The 17,455-nt window shown below is 39.6% G+C and overlaps 1 protein-coding gene across 1 annotated transcript; it reads left to right on the forward strand.

The window, feature by feature from the left end:
* Positions 1–462: 462 nt before the first annotated feature.
* WNT1 (Wnt family member 1) lies at positions 463–4,838 on the forward strand. Its single transcript, XM_075850212.1, has 4 exons — positions 463–807; positions 2,827–3,086; positions 3,448–3,713; positions 4,075–4,838. The coding sequence occupies exons 1-4, from the start codon at positions 707–709 to the stop codon at positions 4,564–4,566; spliced, it is 1,119 nt and encodes a 372-aa protein (XP_075706327.1). The 5' UTR covers positions 463–706; the 3' UTR covers positions 4,567–4,838.
* The last annotated feature ends 12,617 nt before the right edge of the window (positions 4,839–17,455 follow it).

Below are 17,455 nucleotides of genomic sequence, written 5' to 3' on the forward strand. Positions count from 1 at the left end.
CCAGTGACTGTGCAACCAAAGCCATTGCATTGTGACATTTTACTGAACCATAGGGGAACGTGTGTTAGATGGTTTTGTTGAGTTACTGGAGGAATACAAAAAGCCCCTTCTGGCTCTGATTTTTTTTTTTCACCATAGTTGAAGAAGTAAAATCTGAAGATGTGGGGGTGGGAGGATTGCCCCCTCTGTGTTGGATTTAGTGGCTGTCATGCAGAGAAGGATTGGGGAGGAATTGTACAATGACTGAGCTGGACTCTATGGCCATTAAGGGTATTAATCTCTCTCTCCACCTTCTTTCTCTTTGGCCTCCTCTGATGGAAAGACAGCTCCTGACCGCTGTGTCACCTACTCAGTAGGGGCAGAACATGTCCCTGGGTCTTCATTGTTAGCATAAGCTGAGGTCTACTTATTCAGTGCTGGCTGGGATCTTGTCTTCAACTTTCCACTACATCTTCTCATGTATCACTGCATCAAGACGACTCACCTCCCTAGCAACATTCTTTTTTTTTTTTTTGGACCAGCAGCAACAACAGAAATACTGACAACTCAAAATTGAATGAAAGATACCTCAAAGTATTTGCTGACATTGAGCTGCTTGCATCTCTAGTCCCCTCTTTCCCAAGCTCAGGTGGACCTGAACTTATGAGCAGAAGCCTCTAGTGACTTGGTCCATCCCGCAGAGACACCTGCTGCACCCACTGCAGATATGAGGATCCTCACTTTCCTGGTCGGCCTGAAGACTTTATGGGTTTTGGCATTCTCCTCGTTGTCTAATACGATGGCTGTGAATAACAGCGGCAAGTGGTGGTGAGTGGTCCCTGCTGTGGTCCTATGCACCATGCTGCACTAGATGTGGAGTATGAGTGCATGCAATGATAAGAACAAACTCATATATATATATATATTTATTTATTTATATTTATCTACCTGATAGTTGTACATGTATAGATATGCAATATTTACATGTATAGATATGCAATATTTTGTACAAAAGCATGGGGGATTGGTTTGACAAGATGTATGTCAGGTTGGTGTTTTTTATTATTATTGTGTGAACTGTATGATAATACACTGAAAACAATGCAGAATACAAGAAATACATCTAGGCATGCTGTACAACTCGAGAGCCACATGAGCTATTCATTGCATTGCACCTGCACTATGGTTTAGCAGACTGCATGCATCCTGTATAACAGTGTACATAGCATGTATCTCATTTATATGTATTATATTCTAGCATATATATTCTCACTGCAAAAAAAACATGACGTTAGTCAGCACCTCCTAACAAAGCAAATTTCAGGGGCAGGTACAGATCTGCTGTGACTGCAATACAAAAGTGGTGATAATCTATACCTAACCTGTAAAATATCTAATAACAATGCACCTATTCTGCATCCCTGACCGTTATGCTGCTCATTGTAACAGTGCACATCATTGAATATAATATGACCTGAACTATATAAACACTCAAACAAACAGTGTACTAACATAATATTAGAATAATAATAATTCAGAAAACATTCAGCCATAGGCGTATTTAGGATTAATCTAAAATCACATCTCTTCTCATAGAGTACACCAGTCCATATTGTGCATGCATTATCATTAATAGTGTTCCTAATATGCTTCTAGTTTAACAGTGTACAAGCACACTATGGATAATATGCAATTTCTACATCAGGTTTACTTCCGCAGAACTCAGAGTAAATCAATCTGCAGTCAATATACCTTTGCTCCTGTACCTATTTTAGTACAGTACTTAACATGAATCCAATATCATACTAGTTTTGACATATGCATTCAACATATATACATAAATATTATCATATCAATATACCTATAATCGTATCAACTATAATAGTACACATTAGTGCATCTCACCAGTAACCAGGTAATAGTCCGTGACCTCTATGACCGATTTTTTTTATGCTGCATAATGTGTTAGCACTTTATTATTAAAGGATAATACAATAAAAAAAACAAATGTAATGAAATCTATACTTGTTACTGTTATTTATATCAGCTACACAGTCTACAACATTACAATTTTATGGTGTCTGATCTGCATGAATTATAGCATTTCAGTTTATTTTCCAATATTTTCCTATCCCCAGTATAGAAACCTAACGATAAGATAGTTGTATCATTTGTTTCTGATCTACTATAATGAATTAAATGTCATAATGTTTTATTATTACACTAAATAAAGCACATACCAACAACAATATAACAAGAGGCAAAAATGTATTATGACAAAGTCGTATATTATTATATTGTTGCTGCACGTTGTCATAATACATTTGAATCTGTTTATTTACAACACTTCCTAGAATTGCAGATTGAACCTGTCCTCAAATTCAGTACCAGAGTGGTTTCATATGAACTGTTTCATTAGCTAGAACCCACAAAGCAGCCGAACTATGAATTATATGAAATCACAATCTCCACTTCCCTTGCTTGCCTCATCAATCGATATACATCTAACCACAGTCATGGTAACATAACACTGTAACTTACACATCCATATGGACGTATAAGAGCCATGTGGTTGCCCATAGTGTAAATAGAGCAGAGGTGATACTTATAATAGCTCTATAAATACAGAGTGTGATGGTCCAACTATGACTAGACATATGAGTAGCTGGTATCGGTGCACACAGAAATATTTGCATTAAGAATGTAGAAAAATGTTTAGAATATATATGTACATATTGTCAAGTAAAACAATAAGTACTACATATTGCTCAGTCTGTATACTCCTATTTAGTTCAATGTATTGATGCTCGCTATCTTCCGTTGTCTAACACTTTTTGTATCTTTCAGGGGTATAGTAAACATTGCTTCTAATGGAAACCTGCTTCCAGGATCAGACGTAGGCCCAGTTCCTCTTGTCTTAGATCCAAGTCTTCAACTTTTAAGTAGGAGACAGAGGCGTCTAATCCGTCAAAACCCAGGAATCCTACAAAGCATTACACGTGGGCTTCTCAGTGCCATCCGAGAATGCAAGTGGCAATTCCGAAACCGTCGTTGGAACTGTCCAACTGGACCTGGAAACCAGGTGTTTGGCAAAATAATTAACCGAGGTAAGGAATAAGTAGAATTATTGCAGAATTCTTATAGCAAGAAGTGAAAATATGAATATATGAAACATCAAACCTAAAGTATGTCTTACATCCACTTACTATGCATGTGGATGCTGCCTGTTGTCTGTAAGGAGCTGTTCCAGGTTGAGTTGAGAGTGATGGCAAAGTCTTCTTCAAGAGGGTTAAAGACAAGAAGTTCAAAAAAATGTCTTCTTTAAAATATCATCAGTTCTGAGAGTCTCTAGAAATTCTTAAGTTCTTTGTACTTTCTTAGCTACAATTCAATACATGTGTCAAGGTTTAAAGCATTTTAAATGTATTTAAATGGATACACAGTAATAGATTTTTCCATCTATTGCAGGCTGCAGGGAGACGGCCTTTGTGTTTGCTATCACCAGCGCTGGTGTAACTCATTCTGTGGCTCGTTCCTGTTCAGAGGGTTCTATTGAGTCCTGCTCATGTGATTACCGGCGTCGAGGCCCTGGGGGACCAGATTGGCACTGGGGAGGCTGCAGTGACAACATTGAGTTTGGAAGGTTCATAGGAAAAGAGTTTGTTGACTCCAGTGAAAGAGGGAGAGACTTGAAGTATCTGGTGAACCTACACAACAATCAAGCAGGCAGAATGGTAAGTTTAGGTTTTGCATTGTCATTAATAATTGTATTTCATTAACTAAATTGCATGGAAATGTACTTTATATGTACTCGTCACAGTATTAAGACTCACTTTACACCACATGTCCTAACCAGTGAATATCTACGGGCAGTAATATAAGGTTTTACACATGTTCTGATGGTCTGAAACCACATATTGTTTATGGCTTCATCTGAAAGAGGCAGGCGCATAACAACATTAATCATTTAACAATGTTTCATTTTTATTTGTGTAACGTGTGTTAGGGCCTGAGATGCTTTGCCTTGAGAAACCATAACACGTTGCTCTATATTATTAACCTGCATTGCTTAAGGATTTTGTTTATGTCTTATAGACTGTGATGTCCGAGATGCGCCAAGAATGCAAATGTCATGGAATGTCAGGATCTTGCTCTCTTCGCACCTGCTGGATGCGTCTTCCTCCATTTCGGGCAGTGGGTGATGCTTTGAAAGATCGATTTGATGGTGCTTCAAAAGTCACCTACAGTAATAATGGCAGCAACCGTGGAAATTCTCGTAGTGACCTCCCCCATCTGGAACCTGAGAACCCCTCTCATGCAATGCCTTCCTCTAGAGATTTGGTGTACTTTGAAAAGTCTCCAAACTTCTGCAGCCCAAGTGAAAAGACTGGAACTCCAGGTACAACAGGGCGAATATGCAACAGCACCTCTTTAGGTCTGGATGGTTGTGAACTTCTGTGCTGTGGCCGAGGTTACAGGAGTCGAGCGGAAAAGGTCACTGAAAGGTGTCATTGCACCTTTCACTGGTGTTGTCACGTCACTTGTTTAAACTGCACTACCACACAGATAGTCCATGAGTGCTTGTGAAATTCACTCTCCCGTCCTTTGCACTGAGTATACTACCACTTTGACTTGCCTCTTATTTGGGAGCAGCAGTAGTGCGACTACAGGTCAAGAACTAGCACTGGCACATGAACACTCTGAAAGGCTGGCACTGCCCAGAAAAATCAGGGACATAAGATACTGCTCTACAATTACAACTTATAGATGATGTACAGCTTTCTCAGCATGGAGTTCTTCAATCTCCTACTAAAAAATGATACATAAATCCATGGTGCCATACGGAATTGTATAGTACACTACAGTCAATGCATATGTATACATATATATATATATATATATATATATAAATTTATATATAACAGATATATATACATATATATATATATATATATATATATATATATATATATATATATATATATATATATATATATATATATATATATATATGTGTATATAGCAAACAAGAGTTGTTCAGCTAGCACTGATAATCCTGCACTGATAACAGCATTATCTGCTTAACCTCACATAACTTGTACATAGGTATTCATGCCAAACCAAAGTACCTCAACAGAAATAATATAAAAAAATGAAAACAAAGCGGACACTGTTCTGCTAAGCAGAAGGACCACAGATATACTCAGTAGCAAGGTGTGATGGTTTCTCAAGGCAAAACATCTCAAGTTATGACTATGAGGCCACAATTCATTTCAATATGTTATTCACAGTCAAATGAATCTTCTGTTACTAGTGCACGGTGTCGTAACACTGTGTCAGTATCAACAGTATAGCAGCCTGTAATATGAAGGAGAGGTGCTAAGAAGATTAAATCTAACAAAGCCTGTATGTCTGAGATCTAGGGCCTCCCAAGAAACTCATCTCAGGATAATGGTGAAGAGAGCCATGTAAGTGAAGATAGGCAAAGAATGAGCTGCTCACAGCAATAGCAATTCCTGTAGGAGTAAATTCTACTTTAAAACATGAATGAAAATTTGTCAAGAAGAAGCATAGTGACAGAATACCCACTGGGAATAATATTAGGATGTGAGTACGACAAAGGGCGTTTTATTTACTCACTCAGCTGGATAAGTGGTGGGAACAAAAATGAAGATGCCGAGTTCCCAATATCTGTTATTCGCAGGCCTTGTTTAGGGAACGGGCCAAATTGTTCCCCAGCACCAAAGAACTGAGAAGCAGAAGAAATTAAAACTTGTCACGTAAGACCATTTGTTTTAAAGAGTTTTTTCTTTTAACAACAAGGCACAAAGTCTTTATATAAATGCACTTTTATTATTACAAGATGTATTTCCTTTTAAAGCGCCTATAATTTATAGTGGACAAGGACACATATTTTTCCACAGTTAAGATAGGAGAATTCTACAAATCCACTCATACTAAAGTCAACTATAGTCTAGCGGAGAAAGACAATACAATACATCAGACTCTCAGTCTCCGAGACCACTGAATAAATCAGTATTTATATTACTTTAATTACAGATAATAATAATAATAAAAATGACATTTTATTTTTATATATGACTCATGTTTTAGGGCTCTACTTAAGTTCTCCATATTTGTCTCTTTTCCCGCATATTTTTTATTGACAACTGACATTTAATGACTGTCCATCATGCAAGTTACATCACTTGAATCCAAATCACCATCTACATCAATGCCAACATGTATATACAAATAACTGCCACTATTCAAACATGTTTAGATGTGGATATTGATGTGGATGCTGATTTGGATTCACACAATGTTCCTATAAAAAGTACCACAAGTACCAGTGAACTTGAACAGGAAGTGTTGCCATGTGGACATTTTTTTTTTTTCACGTACAAATGTACAGTCTTTATATAGCACTTCTGGTAGACCTACTTTAGTGTTAAACCTGCATATGTCTATCTTGTGACAGGGCTTGGGCACATAATGATTTATATTATTTATCAGATTTATCAAAGCAGTTGTAAAATGTATGATCTAATGCCACTCATTTCTTAATTTTTTTTCTCTCACATGTTACTATACTAAGCGTGGATGAGTTCATGAAAGGTATAAACCTTGTATATAAATTCACAGAAACATTTATGTTAGTATGATACTGTATTCATTATGTCATAGTAGTGTGGTGATGTCACTGTCCACAGAATAGGTGAATATTAATGTCTAGCATCATCTCTTTTATCATACCACTAAAGTACAGTAATAAATACTGTCTGCCTATATGGTGAATGATCAAATTTAGAACATTGCAATGATAAAACAAAAAAATAGTGAAATGACAAAGTCAACCACAACCAGGGCCAGAGTATATGGAGGGAAAAAGGGTGAATTACCTAGGGCCTCTACCACAGACTGAAGGATCTCTACCCCAGCTGCAAAACATGGTAGTTTGGAAAGATTTAAAGTGTACCTGCCTTACTATAAAATGTTCAATATGTGACACAAGAGGTGATTATGTCGTTTTTACTACTTTTTATTACTAAGGTTTGTAACTGATGTCCCATTTATCTGCACAGTTTACTAAAAGAGAATCTGGTAACCGAATTATGCATGTTATATACAACATACTGAACCTTGTTTCCCCCAACAGCAGACACCAGGGAACAGTGGGACCAGGGGTGTAGCTATATGGGTTCAGAGGTAGTAGTTGCATCGAGGCCAAGGTACCCCAAAGGCCCCTTTATCACCTTAGAAGACAACGGTATTATAAATGACACTTGGTACGTGGCGGATCTGTTACAATTTTGCATTGGGCCCTCTGTGCTGGACAGGATCTGCTTCTAATGTTTATGTCAATGCTTTTGAATAATATGATACACAAAAGCCGGAAACATGTACAGGGTTAAATCAACTTGCATTCATCCTTTTGTGTTAAATACAAATCTGTCAACCACTTTGCACACTACATTACAATATGTAGATAAGCTACAAGCTAGGACCTGGCCTATGAATTTCATCGCGTTCTGTATCTGTTCATGACATTAAACTTATCATAAAAATATACTGTTCGTTTCATAGGGGAAAGTTGAAACTATACCATAGGGCTCATTCATATGCAAAATTCCAGCTAAAATAAAATTTATTCATGAAGGTTTACTTTGTTTTTATTTTTTTGAGCTCTTTTTTTTTTTATTTACTATAGCAGTCGTCAGTCATGAATATTAAAGTAAATCCCATAACAGGGACTTTTGCCTAAGACACATTTTCTTTCACAATTTAATCCACCCAACTTAAATATCATGATGGACATTATCATATGTGTTATATGTATATAAATATGATTCATGTACCTTTTGACAACCATGATTCTTCATCTGTGTCACTACTACTGTATCCGTCTGCTATAACAGCCCAGGCATTTCCTGGGATCACTGTGCATCTACTTATATCAGGTCTGTTCCTGATGCCACTTACTTAGCTGCTGCAGTATATGGTTTCTCTTCAATATTGCCAAATGTATGCCTTATTTACTCTACTGTACTATATTATACTGTATAAATTAGTCAATATTTTTAGGGCAAATCTAGAATTATATTTTAATGTAGATGATCTAAATTTTACCTTTAAATAACCCTTCAGGTACTTGTGATTTGTAAATAAACTATTTATTGTGACTACTTTTATATCCAACTGCTGCTGTCTGTAGTTTTCATTTCAAGGATGAAACTTTCAGCTCCTCCATCTATGAGTGTGTTGGAATTAAATTCTATGTGTGTGCAAGATAGATGTGGTGTGTATGTTTGTGCAAGATAAATGTGGTGTGTGTGTGTGTGTGTGTGTGTGTGTGTGTGTGTGTGTGCATGATAGAGGTGGTGTGTGTGCAAGATAGAGGTGGTGTGTGTGTGTGTGTGTGTGTGTGTGCAAGATGGATGTGGTGTATGTGTGTGCAAGATAGAGGTGGTGTGTGTGTGCGTGTGCAACATAGATGCGTGTGTGTGTGTGTGTGTGTGCAAGATAGGGGTGGTGTGTGTGTGTGTGTGTGCAAGATAGAGGTGGTGTATGTGTGTGCGCGTGTGCAACATACTTGTGGTGTGTGTGTGTGTGTGTGTGTCTGCAAGATAGAGGTGGTGTGTGTGTGTGTGTGTGTGTGTGTGTACAAGATAGAGGTGTGTGTGCGTGTGTCTGTGTGTGTGTGTGTGTGTATGAGCGCGCGAAAGATAGAGGTGGTGTGTTTGTGTGTGTGTAATTCCAGTCTTGGGAGCAGTGAGAAGAACTAGTGGAGCATTATCAAATAAGTAACAATATAAAAGTACAACATGACACAGTATAAAGTGGACCATGGTAAATGGACTATGAGGTATAGTTCGTGTACGTAGGACATAAGAAGTAAAGTGTCCACCACAGAAGTTATAATGCAATATTTAATAAACGAAACAATGGAGTAACATATCCCCTCTATATATTAATATTCCACTCCGCCTCACTGCGCCCCCATTGGTTTAGCATTGGAAAGACAAGTCTTGGTGAATTGGAGTGTGTGAGGTCTCAATGGGAGCTGTCCATAGACGTGGTGCTGAAATCCTCAGTGCAGTTTCCATCCACAATAATGTACACAGCAGAGACAGGACAGGACTATAGGCAGCCGTCTATACACAGTCCCGGCCGCAGCACAGACTAGAAGTCACAGAAGAAGTGAGGAAGGAATGCACAAGGGGCAGTGCTGCCTCTTATGAGACGTCCCCATCCCAAAATAAAAGCTGTAGATTTCAGCATGTTCTTCACCTGCTTCCAATTAGGCCCAGACTGGGCGTAGCTCTCCCCCTTGTACCTTGCCAGTCCTCTCAGGGCAGATGGACACACACTGGCATCTGAGAGAAGATGTGGTTCCTGGGAAGAGCCCAAATCCCCACAACACACGCGTCACACAGGAGGACACACAGGGAAATGGCTCATTTTTTCTCCAGCACTGCTTTTAATTTACAGATGTTGGTTGTGTGTAAGGGGGGAGGGGTAATTACCAGCTGTGAGGGCGAGGTCCTCCTGAGCTTTTCCCTGCCTCGTCCTAGTAACCTCAGGCTGTGGTCAGGCAAGAAACAGACACTGGGAGGTAAAGGGAGACAGGTGTGGTGCTTGTATCCAAGATATAGTCACATTTGCAGCACTATATGTAGACATATTATAAGACTGTTATTCTGCTACCTATCTTCTGTCAGTTTAGTGCATCAATTACGCCTACACACATCTGCCCATTGCTTTCAATGGGTTTTACGGTGTTCTGTTCCCACAAGGTGTTATTTTACGTGTCGCTGTCAAAATACGGCGCGTAAAAAGACGCCCGCATAAAAGAAGTGCATGTCACTTCTAGGGCCGTTTTTGGAGCCGTTTTTCATTGACTCCATTGAAAACAGCTCCAATAACGTCCGTAAAATGCGAGTTGCTACAAAAACGTCTGAAAATCAGGAGCTGATTTCGCCTGAAAACAGCTCCGTATTTTCAGACGTATTTTGCTAAGCCGTGTGAACATACCCTTACAGTACTATAGTCTGAGAAAAATAAAAGTGGAGCAATGCAAAATGATACATTATTTCTCAAAATACAGATCTTTCCTTAGGCCCCATGCACACGACCGTGTTTTTGCGGCCGCAATTTATCTGCATTTATGCTGTATTTTTACGGCCAGCGGTCAGGGTCCTTAAAACCCGAGCCATAGACTTTTTACAGCTCGGGTTTTAACCTGCTGCCCGCGCGATCGGGCAGCTGAATGTCGGGTCTCCGGCTATCAGTGACTGCCGGGGACCCTGAGGAGAAGATAGAAGCAGCTTTCGCTGCTTCTGTCTTCTCTGATGTCTTTTACACAGCGCTCAATGAACGCTGTGTATAGGAATAGAGACAGCAGCAGCGGCGCTGTCTCTATTCCTCCCGGTGATCATGTGACTGGTCACATAATCGCCCGGTGCTGTTACTGACAGACTGCTGCTGGGTCTTACTAGACCCAGCACAGCCCAGTTAGTGACAATCGTCACTATGAGAGGGCTGATTTCCCCTGTAACTGGGCTGATTTCCAGTTACAGTGGAAAAACATGGTGTAAAAGAAAGAAAAAAAATATATAAAGTTCCCCAAAGGTCTTTTTTTACCTTTGAGGGACAGACCATAGTAATAAAAAAATAGTAAAGTAAAGTGCAAAAAAAAATTAAATAATAAATACACATAAAATACCCACCCCAAAAAAAAACGTTCCCCCGCCAATCATTGTTGTAACGCTAGCGCTGACCCAATTACCCTAATATAGACATGTAATATATTAACATTTACGGTAGACCATGACGATCACAAATAAAAGGTCTATTTTAGGGTAAAACTATGTTATTACCAAAAACAAAATAGCTGAAACGTAAAAAAGCTTATTTTTTTTACTACTATTTTCAAACTTTATGAATAAAAATTCTAAAATAGCAAAAAAGGTGTGTATAAAAACGATAAAAAAAGAAACCTGCATTGTCTACGGAAAAAAATGTCGCAAAAATCACGTCGTTAGCCCAACAAATAAAAAAGTTAGAGCCATTTAACTAACACGTGCTAAAAATGGCTAAAAGTGTCTGGTCCTGAAGGCGCAAAATAGCCCGGTCCTGAACTGGTAAAAGTAAAAATCATTAGTATTATGGTGAAGCTCTATTTGCCCTTTTCCCAACAAGTGTCTCAATTGCAAATAAAACCTGAACACTCAGGGGTTCAAGGGAACCAGTGGAAAACTTTATTCCCATGGATAGCTTTACACATCCAGCTGTTGGTCATCAGATTTCTCCTTTGTTACCATAATCAGGTCCAAATGTTCTCTGTCCTTTACCTGCAAAGTATAATTTAAATGGGTTGTCTCAGGATAGACATTGGAGGTACAAGGCTAGTATGTGCCAATGTCTGATCGGCAGGTGTCTAACCACAATGACCCCCCAATAAAGTTGCAGCAGTGTCACTCCAGCATCGTGCCACTTTGTCTCTTGTCACACAGGCTCTGATTGGATATTGATGACTTATTGATGATCATATCCAGTAGCAGCAGAAATATCCGTGTTTACAAGGGCAGACACTGACGTATCATAGAGGCAGATAATGCAGCTGTTCAGAGGCCATTGAGAATAAGTCTTTGTGAACCTCTACAGGACTTCTTCCCTTTATCATAACATCATGTTCTCCTGCAAAAGCCTTTCTGTCCTGGGATGGTTGGGTATGATAATATGGACCAGCACCCGAAGGGGACTCCATATTTTTGCTATGGGTTCCCCTCTGTTCTATGTGCTCCATTGAGTGTATTATTACCAGGATTTACTACTACCACGAGCAATATATTTAAGTATTTCTACTAGCCCTCAGTTTTTAACTATAGGTTGATAAACCTTACTTAAGTTAGGTAGTGAGAATCCTAAAATCACAGCATTTATGTAACTGAAATGAATTAGATCCAGAAGATGTGATCCATCTGGGTGAAAATAAGTTATGTTGATAATTCACATATAAATGTATTAAATTACAGTAAAGTATTTTTTTCCAGATATCTGTTTTAATACTCCTGAATTTGACGAACATCAGATTCACAATGTGTAGGAATGAGCCAACAGTATTCAACCATAGTGTGGTGCGTTTGTGCGTGTGTGTTTGAGTGTGTGTGTGTGTGTGTGTGTGTGTGTGTGTGTGTGTGTGTGTGTGTGTGTGTGTCCAATGTTAATCTTTACTGTTATGAAATGCCCAAGTACAAAATGACCACATTAACGCATAAATTCATAATGGATAAAAACAGACAAGATTGTGTACGACATGACAATGGCTCCTGAGTAGTTCACTTTTCCCATTTTAATATATGCTGTGGACTGGTTGATATTATCTTTCAGTGTATGAACACATTTTTCACACATAAGAGTAACATCTATTGTACTAATTCAAATGATTTGTTGGCAACTATCAGCTAAGTGTTGATCTACTATATAATTTCTTTCATACTTAGGTCAAAACTGGCTTAAAAAATTGATTTATGTCAATGAAGCATATAATGGTGTCGGGAGTCTTGCTAGGTCTAAGCACCCTGGGCATAGGTCCAGGGTGTCAGGCTAAGTACTCCTAGTCTCATGTCTTTTTTCTCTACTGCACTGGCTTCCAACAGAAGACCGTAAAATAAACAGCACAAGACCTAAATTGGCAGAAAACATCAATCGTCCTTCCTGTCCTCTGAATGCCCTCCAAATGCAGAAGAATAAACATAGCTTCACTATATGCACAGTGCCATTGGCAGGTTGTAAGGTAAGCTCTGGGACATGCATTTTCCATATTGACTACTAATAATGGTTCTTGACCATTGTTCAAGCCCCCCTGTTTCAGTGATTTATACCATGTGATGTTTTAGTATATGGCACTGGTCAAGAACCATATCACTTTGTATTTGCTATAAAGAATTGTATATGCCACTAGTCACCAGGTACTATATGTACTACTGACCATTCTGAGCAAGGCTTCCAGCGGGTTTCGTTATTATGTAGCACTGGATCAAAATCTCTATGTCACGAAGTGTACATTTTATGTCAGTGTCTGTGATTTGTACTGAAAAATGGACAAGGAGGCAGCACTTCCAAAATGTAGAAAAACCTTTATTCACCCATGCAACATTTCAATCCCTCAGGATCTTTCTCAAGCATAGATTTGTACTGGGCACAGAGTAAAATGCAGAGTAAATCCTTACAGGACTCCTAGTAGAGACATTAAAGGGAATGTGTTGCCAGCAAAACATGTTTTGTTTTTTTTAGTTAAACAATTAGTGTATAGGTGATTAAACATTGTTCTAATTATTTTTTTTTTTTCACGAGTCAGGAAATATTATAAATTGGATTCAATTGGATTCTAATTTATAATATTTCCCATTGCTGGTCACTAGATGGAGCCATTCCCAAAATTGCAGCATTGCATGTGGTAAAGCAACCACATTGCTTTATGCTGCAAAATTGGGTAAAAAGCCCTCGCTCTAGTGAGCTCTCAGCATCCCCCCTCCTTTATCCTGGCTAGTGCCGGGAGAAACGAGGGGTTTGAACGGTCTAACCTCCTACACTGTGTGTCGCCATTTTTTGAGCTAACACACAGTGCAGAAGGTTTACATACAGTAGTAAACACACACTGAAACACAAACATACATAGAAATCCCTTACCTGCTCCAGTCGCCGCCGCTCCCTCCGGTCCATCCGCTCCGTCTGCTGCCGCTGCTCCATGTGCACAAGTCCGGAAGCCGCGACCGGAAGTAGTAATCTTACTGTCCGGCCGCGACTTCCGGTCCACAGGAAAATGGCGCCGGACGGCGCGCATTTCAAATTGAACTGTGTGGGAGCGGCGAATGCGCCGTTCCCACACAGCGGCGTACATGTTAGTGGATGGAACGGGCCCCGTTCGCAGTCCCTATGGGACTGGAGCTGCCGTATTCCATGTCTGTATGTGTCGTTAATCGACACATACAGAAATGGAAAAAAAAATGGCAGCCCCCATAGGGAAGAAAAAGTGTAAAAATAAGAAAAAGTAACACACAAACACACAAATTAATCCAAACGTTTTTAATAAAGCACTAATATCTTTAACATATAAAAAAAAAAATTGTGGTGACACTGTTCCTTTAAGGGTCGTGCTTACCCAGCCCACAATTTGTGATTTACTGCTTTCCCTGGATCAGTGTGTGTAAGCAGGTCCCTCAGTGTCTTTCCTAAGAGTCTTGTCAGAATTTTCTCTGCTTTTTACTCAGAAATATTGTACCAAATCTCATAAATATTCAGATAGAGCAGCATAAATCACCGGATAGGAACGGATTAAATTATCTAGTACTGTTTTGAACTAAATAGGAGACACATAGTATCCAAAAAAGACATGTCACGCATGCTTTACATTGGTTATATCACCTACCAAGCCTCATCTCCCCCACTTCTGTGCCTGGAGGGAAAAAGGTTCAACTCTAGAATCCAAAAGAGTTCTTTATTGTGAAGCTATAAGGTCTTCGATTACATGAAAAGAATAGCCTAACATAGGAATTGATATTAGGAAGGTTTAGATACTTTTGCATTTCTTCAGTTAAAAATAATGCTGGAACATTGATTCACTCTGGGTTTAGGAAGGACTTTTTCTCCCTTTGAATTGAAACAAAGAAATATAGGATCGGATGGCAGAAAAAGGCCATGAGGACTTTGCTTCTTTATTTATTTTGTGGTTTGATCAGTTTTTAAAGGGTAACTAAACTTTCAAAAAACTTCTGACATGTCAGAAGTTTTGATCGTTGAGGGTCTGAGCACTGAGACCCCCACCGATCGCTAAAATAAAGCATCAGAAGCGCTTGGATGAGTGATGAGCTGCTTAATTTCTGATTGGCTTTTCTTGGAAAGCTGAGTAATTGGTGTACGGGCACATAGACTTTCTATTGAGTCCGTACCGTTACCTCGGCTTTCCAAGAAAAGCCGATCAGAAACTAAGCGGCTCAGCGCTCACCCGAGCGCTTCTGCCCCTTTGCTTTAGCGATCTGTGGGGGTCTCACTGCTCAGACCCTCACCGATCAAAACTTCTGACATGTCACTATGACATGTCAGAAGTTTTTTGAATGTTTAGTTACCCTTTAATTATCTTCTATTTCTATGTCTCTCCCAGACATGCTTTAAACTGCTTGCAGTTGGTTTTTCGACTTCATCAGCCGGAATCCAGTTCCACAGTACTACTACACTCTAATGGAAAGAATTATTTCCTACTACGCCTTAAGCTGTTCATACACATTAGATAAAAGTCAGCCAAACCTGCCGATTTCATCGGGATCAGCCTACATAATCCTCCGTGACAACAGATTTTGGGGGAAAAATTCGGTTCCCGCAGGAGAGAATGGGCTGCAAAAAGGTGTCAGCTCGGCTGAGTGTGCATGTTTATTTTAATGGGGAGAAGGGAATGGTTTATGGTGCAGTCAGGAGAAATATTTGTTTGTCTGACAGCTTTCTCATATGTATGGCCAGCTTTTCTGGTGTTTTTTTTACCAGCTTTTGGATCAGGCAGGAAAAGAATAAGGCCTGTTTACACTGGGCAGTTATTATTAGGATTTGTTTATTAAATTATGCTTCCCGACAGGTGAAAGAAATTCTTCCCTGATGACTGTTCTGATGAATATGACTATTAGATACTCTGAGCCGTTTTTCATACCACCAATGATTTGCCAGTGGTTTAAAATATTGTTCTGAGCCTTTAGGATTTGCGCGTGCTTCCTTCCTAGGTTAAATGTGTTGGATATATGTCTTTCTCAACCAAACTAACGGTTAAGATAGATGCAGAAGCATGGCATAACTGTGGCACCTGAAAAACCCTGGCAAGCCGCAAGAAGGCCATGGGAAAAAAAAAACTAGAGTTTAAACAATCCAATTTTCTACATTGTCCTGCTGTGGTAAAACCTTCGACCCCATGCACACAACCGTAAAAATCGTCCGTAATTGCAGACCACAATTATGGTCCGAAATTACGGACCCATTCACTCCTATTGACCACGTACACCTTCCGGTTATTTACGGGAAGGTGTCCGGGCCGTAGAAGATAAAACATGTCATATCTTTTGCTTTTTACGGGCCGTGCTCCCATACTCCCATAGTTTGTATGGGAGAAGGGCCCGAAAATGCCGGCGGCTGTCCGCGGCCGTCGGCGTGTGCCCGCAATCATGGTCCGTAATTACAGGCACGGCCGTGTGCCACAAGGCAGTATTGTGTACATAAGGTGGTGGTATTCCTCCAGCTGGGCCCTGGGCCTGGGCAAAATCTTTCATATACAGTAAAGGGGGTTTTACACTGGGCGATTATCGGGCAGACAAGCGTTCATAGAACGCTCTTGGCCGATAATTGCCCTGTGTAAACAGGGCAGCGATCAGCAGATGAACGAGCAAACGCTTGATCATCTGATGGTTGCATCGTTTTTAAAAAGTAAAATATTATCGTTGACTGCAGCACATCTCCCTGTGTAAACAGGGAGACCCGCTGCCAACATGATAATAAAGGATGGGGACGAGCGATCAGAGTAACGACCACTCTTCCCCATCCATAGCTCCATGGGAAAGGAGCAAACGAGCGCCGATCAATGATGTCTCGCCGATTATCAGCCGGTGTAATAGGGCCTTATGTCACTTATTTTGAAAACCTCATGGATATTTGTACATAATCTAAGAATCCTGGAAACCCCCTTTAAACAGTATATGAGAGTTCTGTTTTTTTTTTTGTTTATTTATGTTATCGGTCATGAAGATATTTGATAAGTCTTCTGGTATGTAATATGAAATGTTCAGCTGGGAGTTTTATTTTTATTTGATAAGTCATACCACTCTCCATTTTCCGTCTTTTCCATCCTACATTGAAAACCACAAAGTTGTATTAGTTTTGGGCCCCTGGTTTCCCGTGTTTTTCAAATTGCTCATGTTTATAATTACATACACAGCATGTGCACTGCTCTCTGTCTGCCTTTGTCCATCCTTAGCTATCTATTTACAGTGGAGGTTTATGGAAGAGTTTATTGTTCATTGTTGTGGGTGGGTGGGCGTATTTTGGCAGGAGATTTCTAAGAGGGGTGAGAGGAATACAATCATCTCAACTGCTTGAATGTTTCTGCAAATACCCACTGGAGCAAGTGATGAGTGGAAATATTGGATCTTAAAATACATAATTCCTCATGCGGTGACAAAATAAACAAGACGCTGGGGCAAAACATGTCATTTGGTCCGAAAATAATCTCAGGTCCGTGTCATAAGTTTTGGGAGAATCCCTGTAAATTCTGCAAAATAAGTGAAATAAATAACAAAACTTCACAGGGGTTATGAGTTAAAAAAAGGTATAATGAGAATATCAGAGATGTCTTACTCATTTCTTCCAGAGAGGGCACACCTAAAATCCTGGAATAAGAAAATAACACCCACTGTGTGGTAGAGCACTCTGGGGGCAA

This window comes from Rhinoderma darwinii, chromosome 2 (assembly GCF_050947455.1).
Source record: "Rhinoderma darwinii isolate aRhiDar2 chromosome 2, aRhiDar2.hap1, whole genome shotgun sequence".
In the NCBI taxonomy this organism is placed as follows: domain Eukaryota; kingdom Metazoa; phylum Chordata; class Amphibia; order Anura; family Rhinodermatidae; genus Rhinoderma; species Rhinoderma darwinii.

Coding starts and splice junctions, on each gene's coding strand:
- WNT1 (XM_075850212.1), top strand. CDS start 707: ATGAGGATCCTCACTTTCCTGGTCGGCCTGAAGACTTTATGGGTTTTG. Junction 3,087..3,447: donor TGGCAAAATAATTAACCGAG/GTAAGGAATAAG, acceptor CATCTATTGCAG/GCTGCAGGGAGACGGCCTTT. Junction 3,714..4,074: donor ACAATCAAGCAGGCAGAATG/GTAAGTTTAGGT, acceptor TATGTCTTATAG/ACTGTGATGTCCGAGATGCG.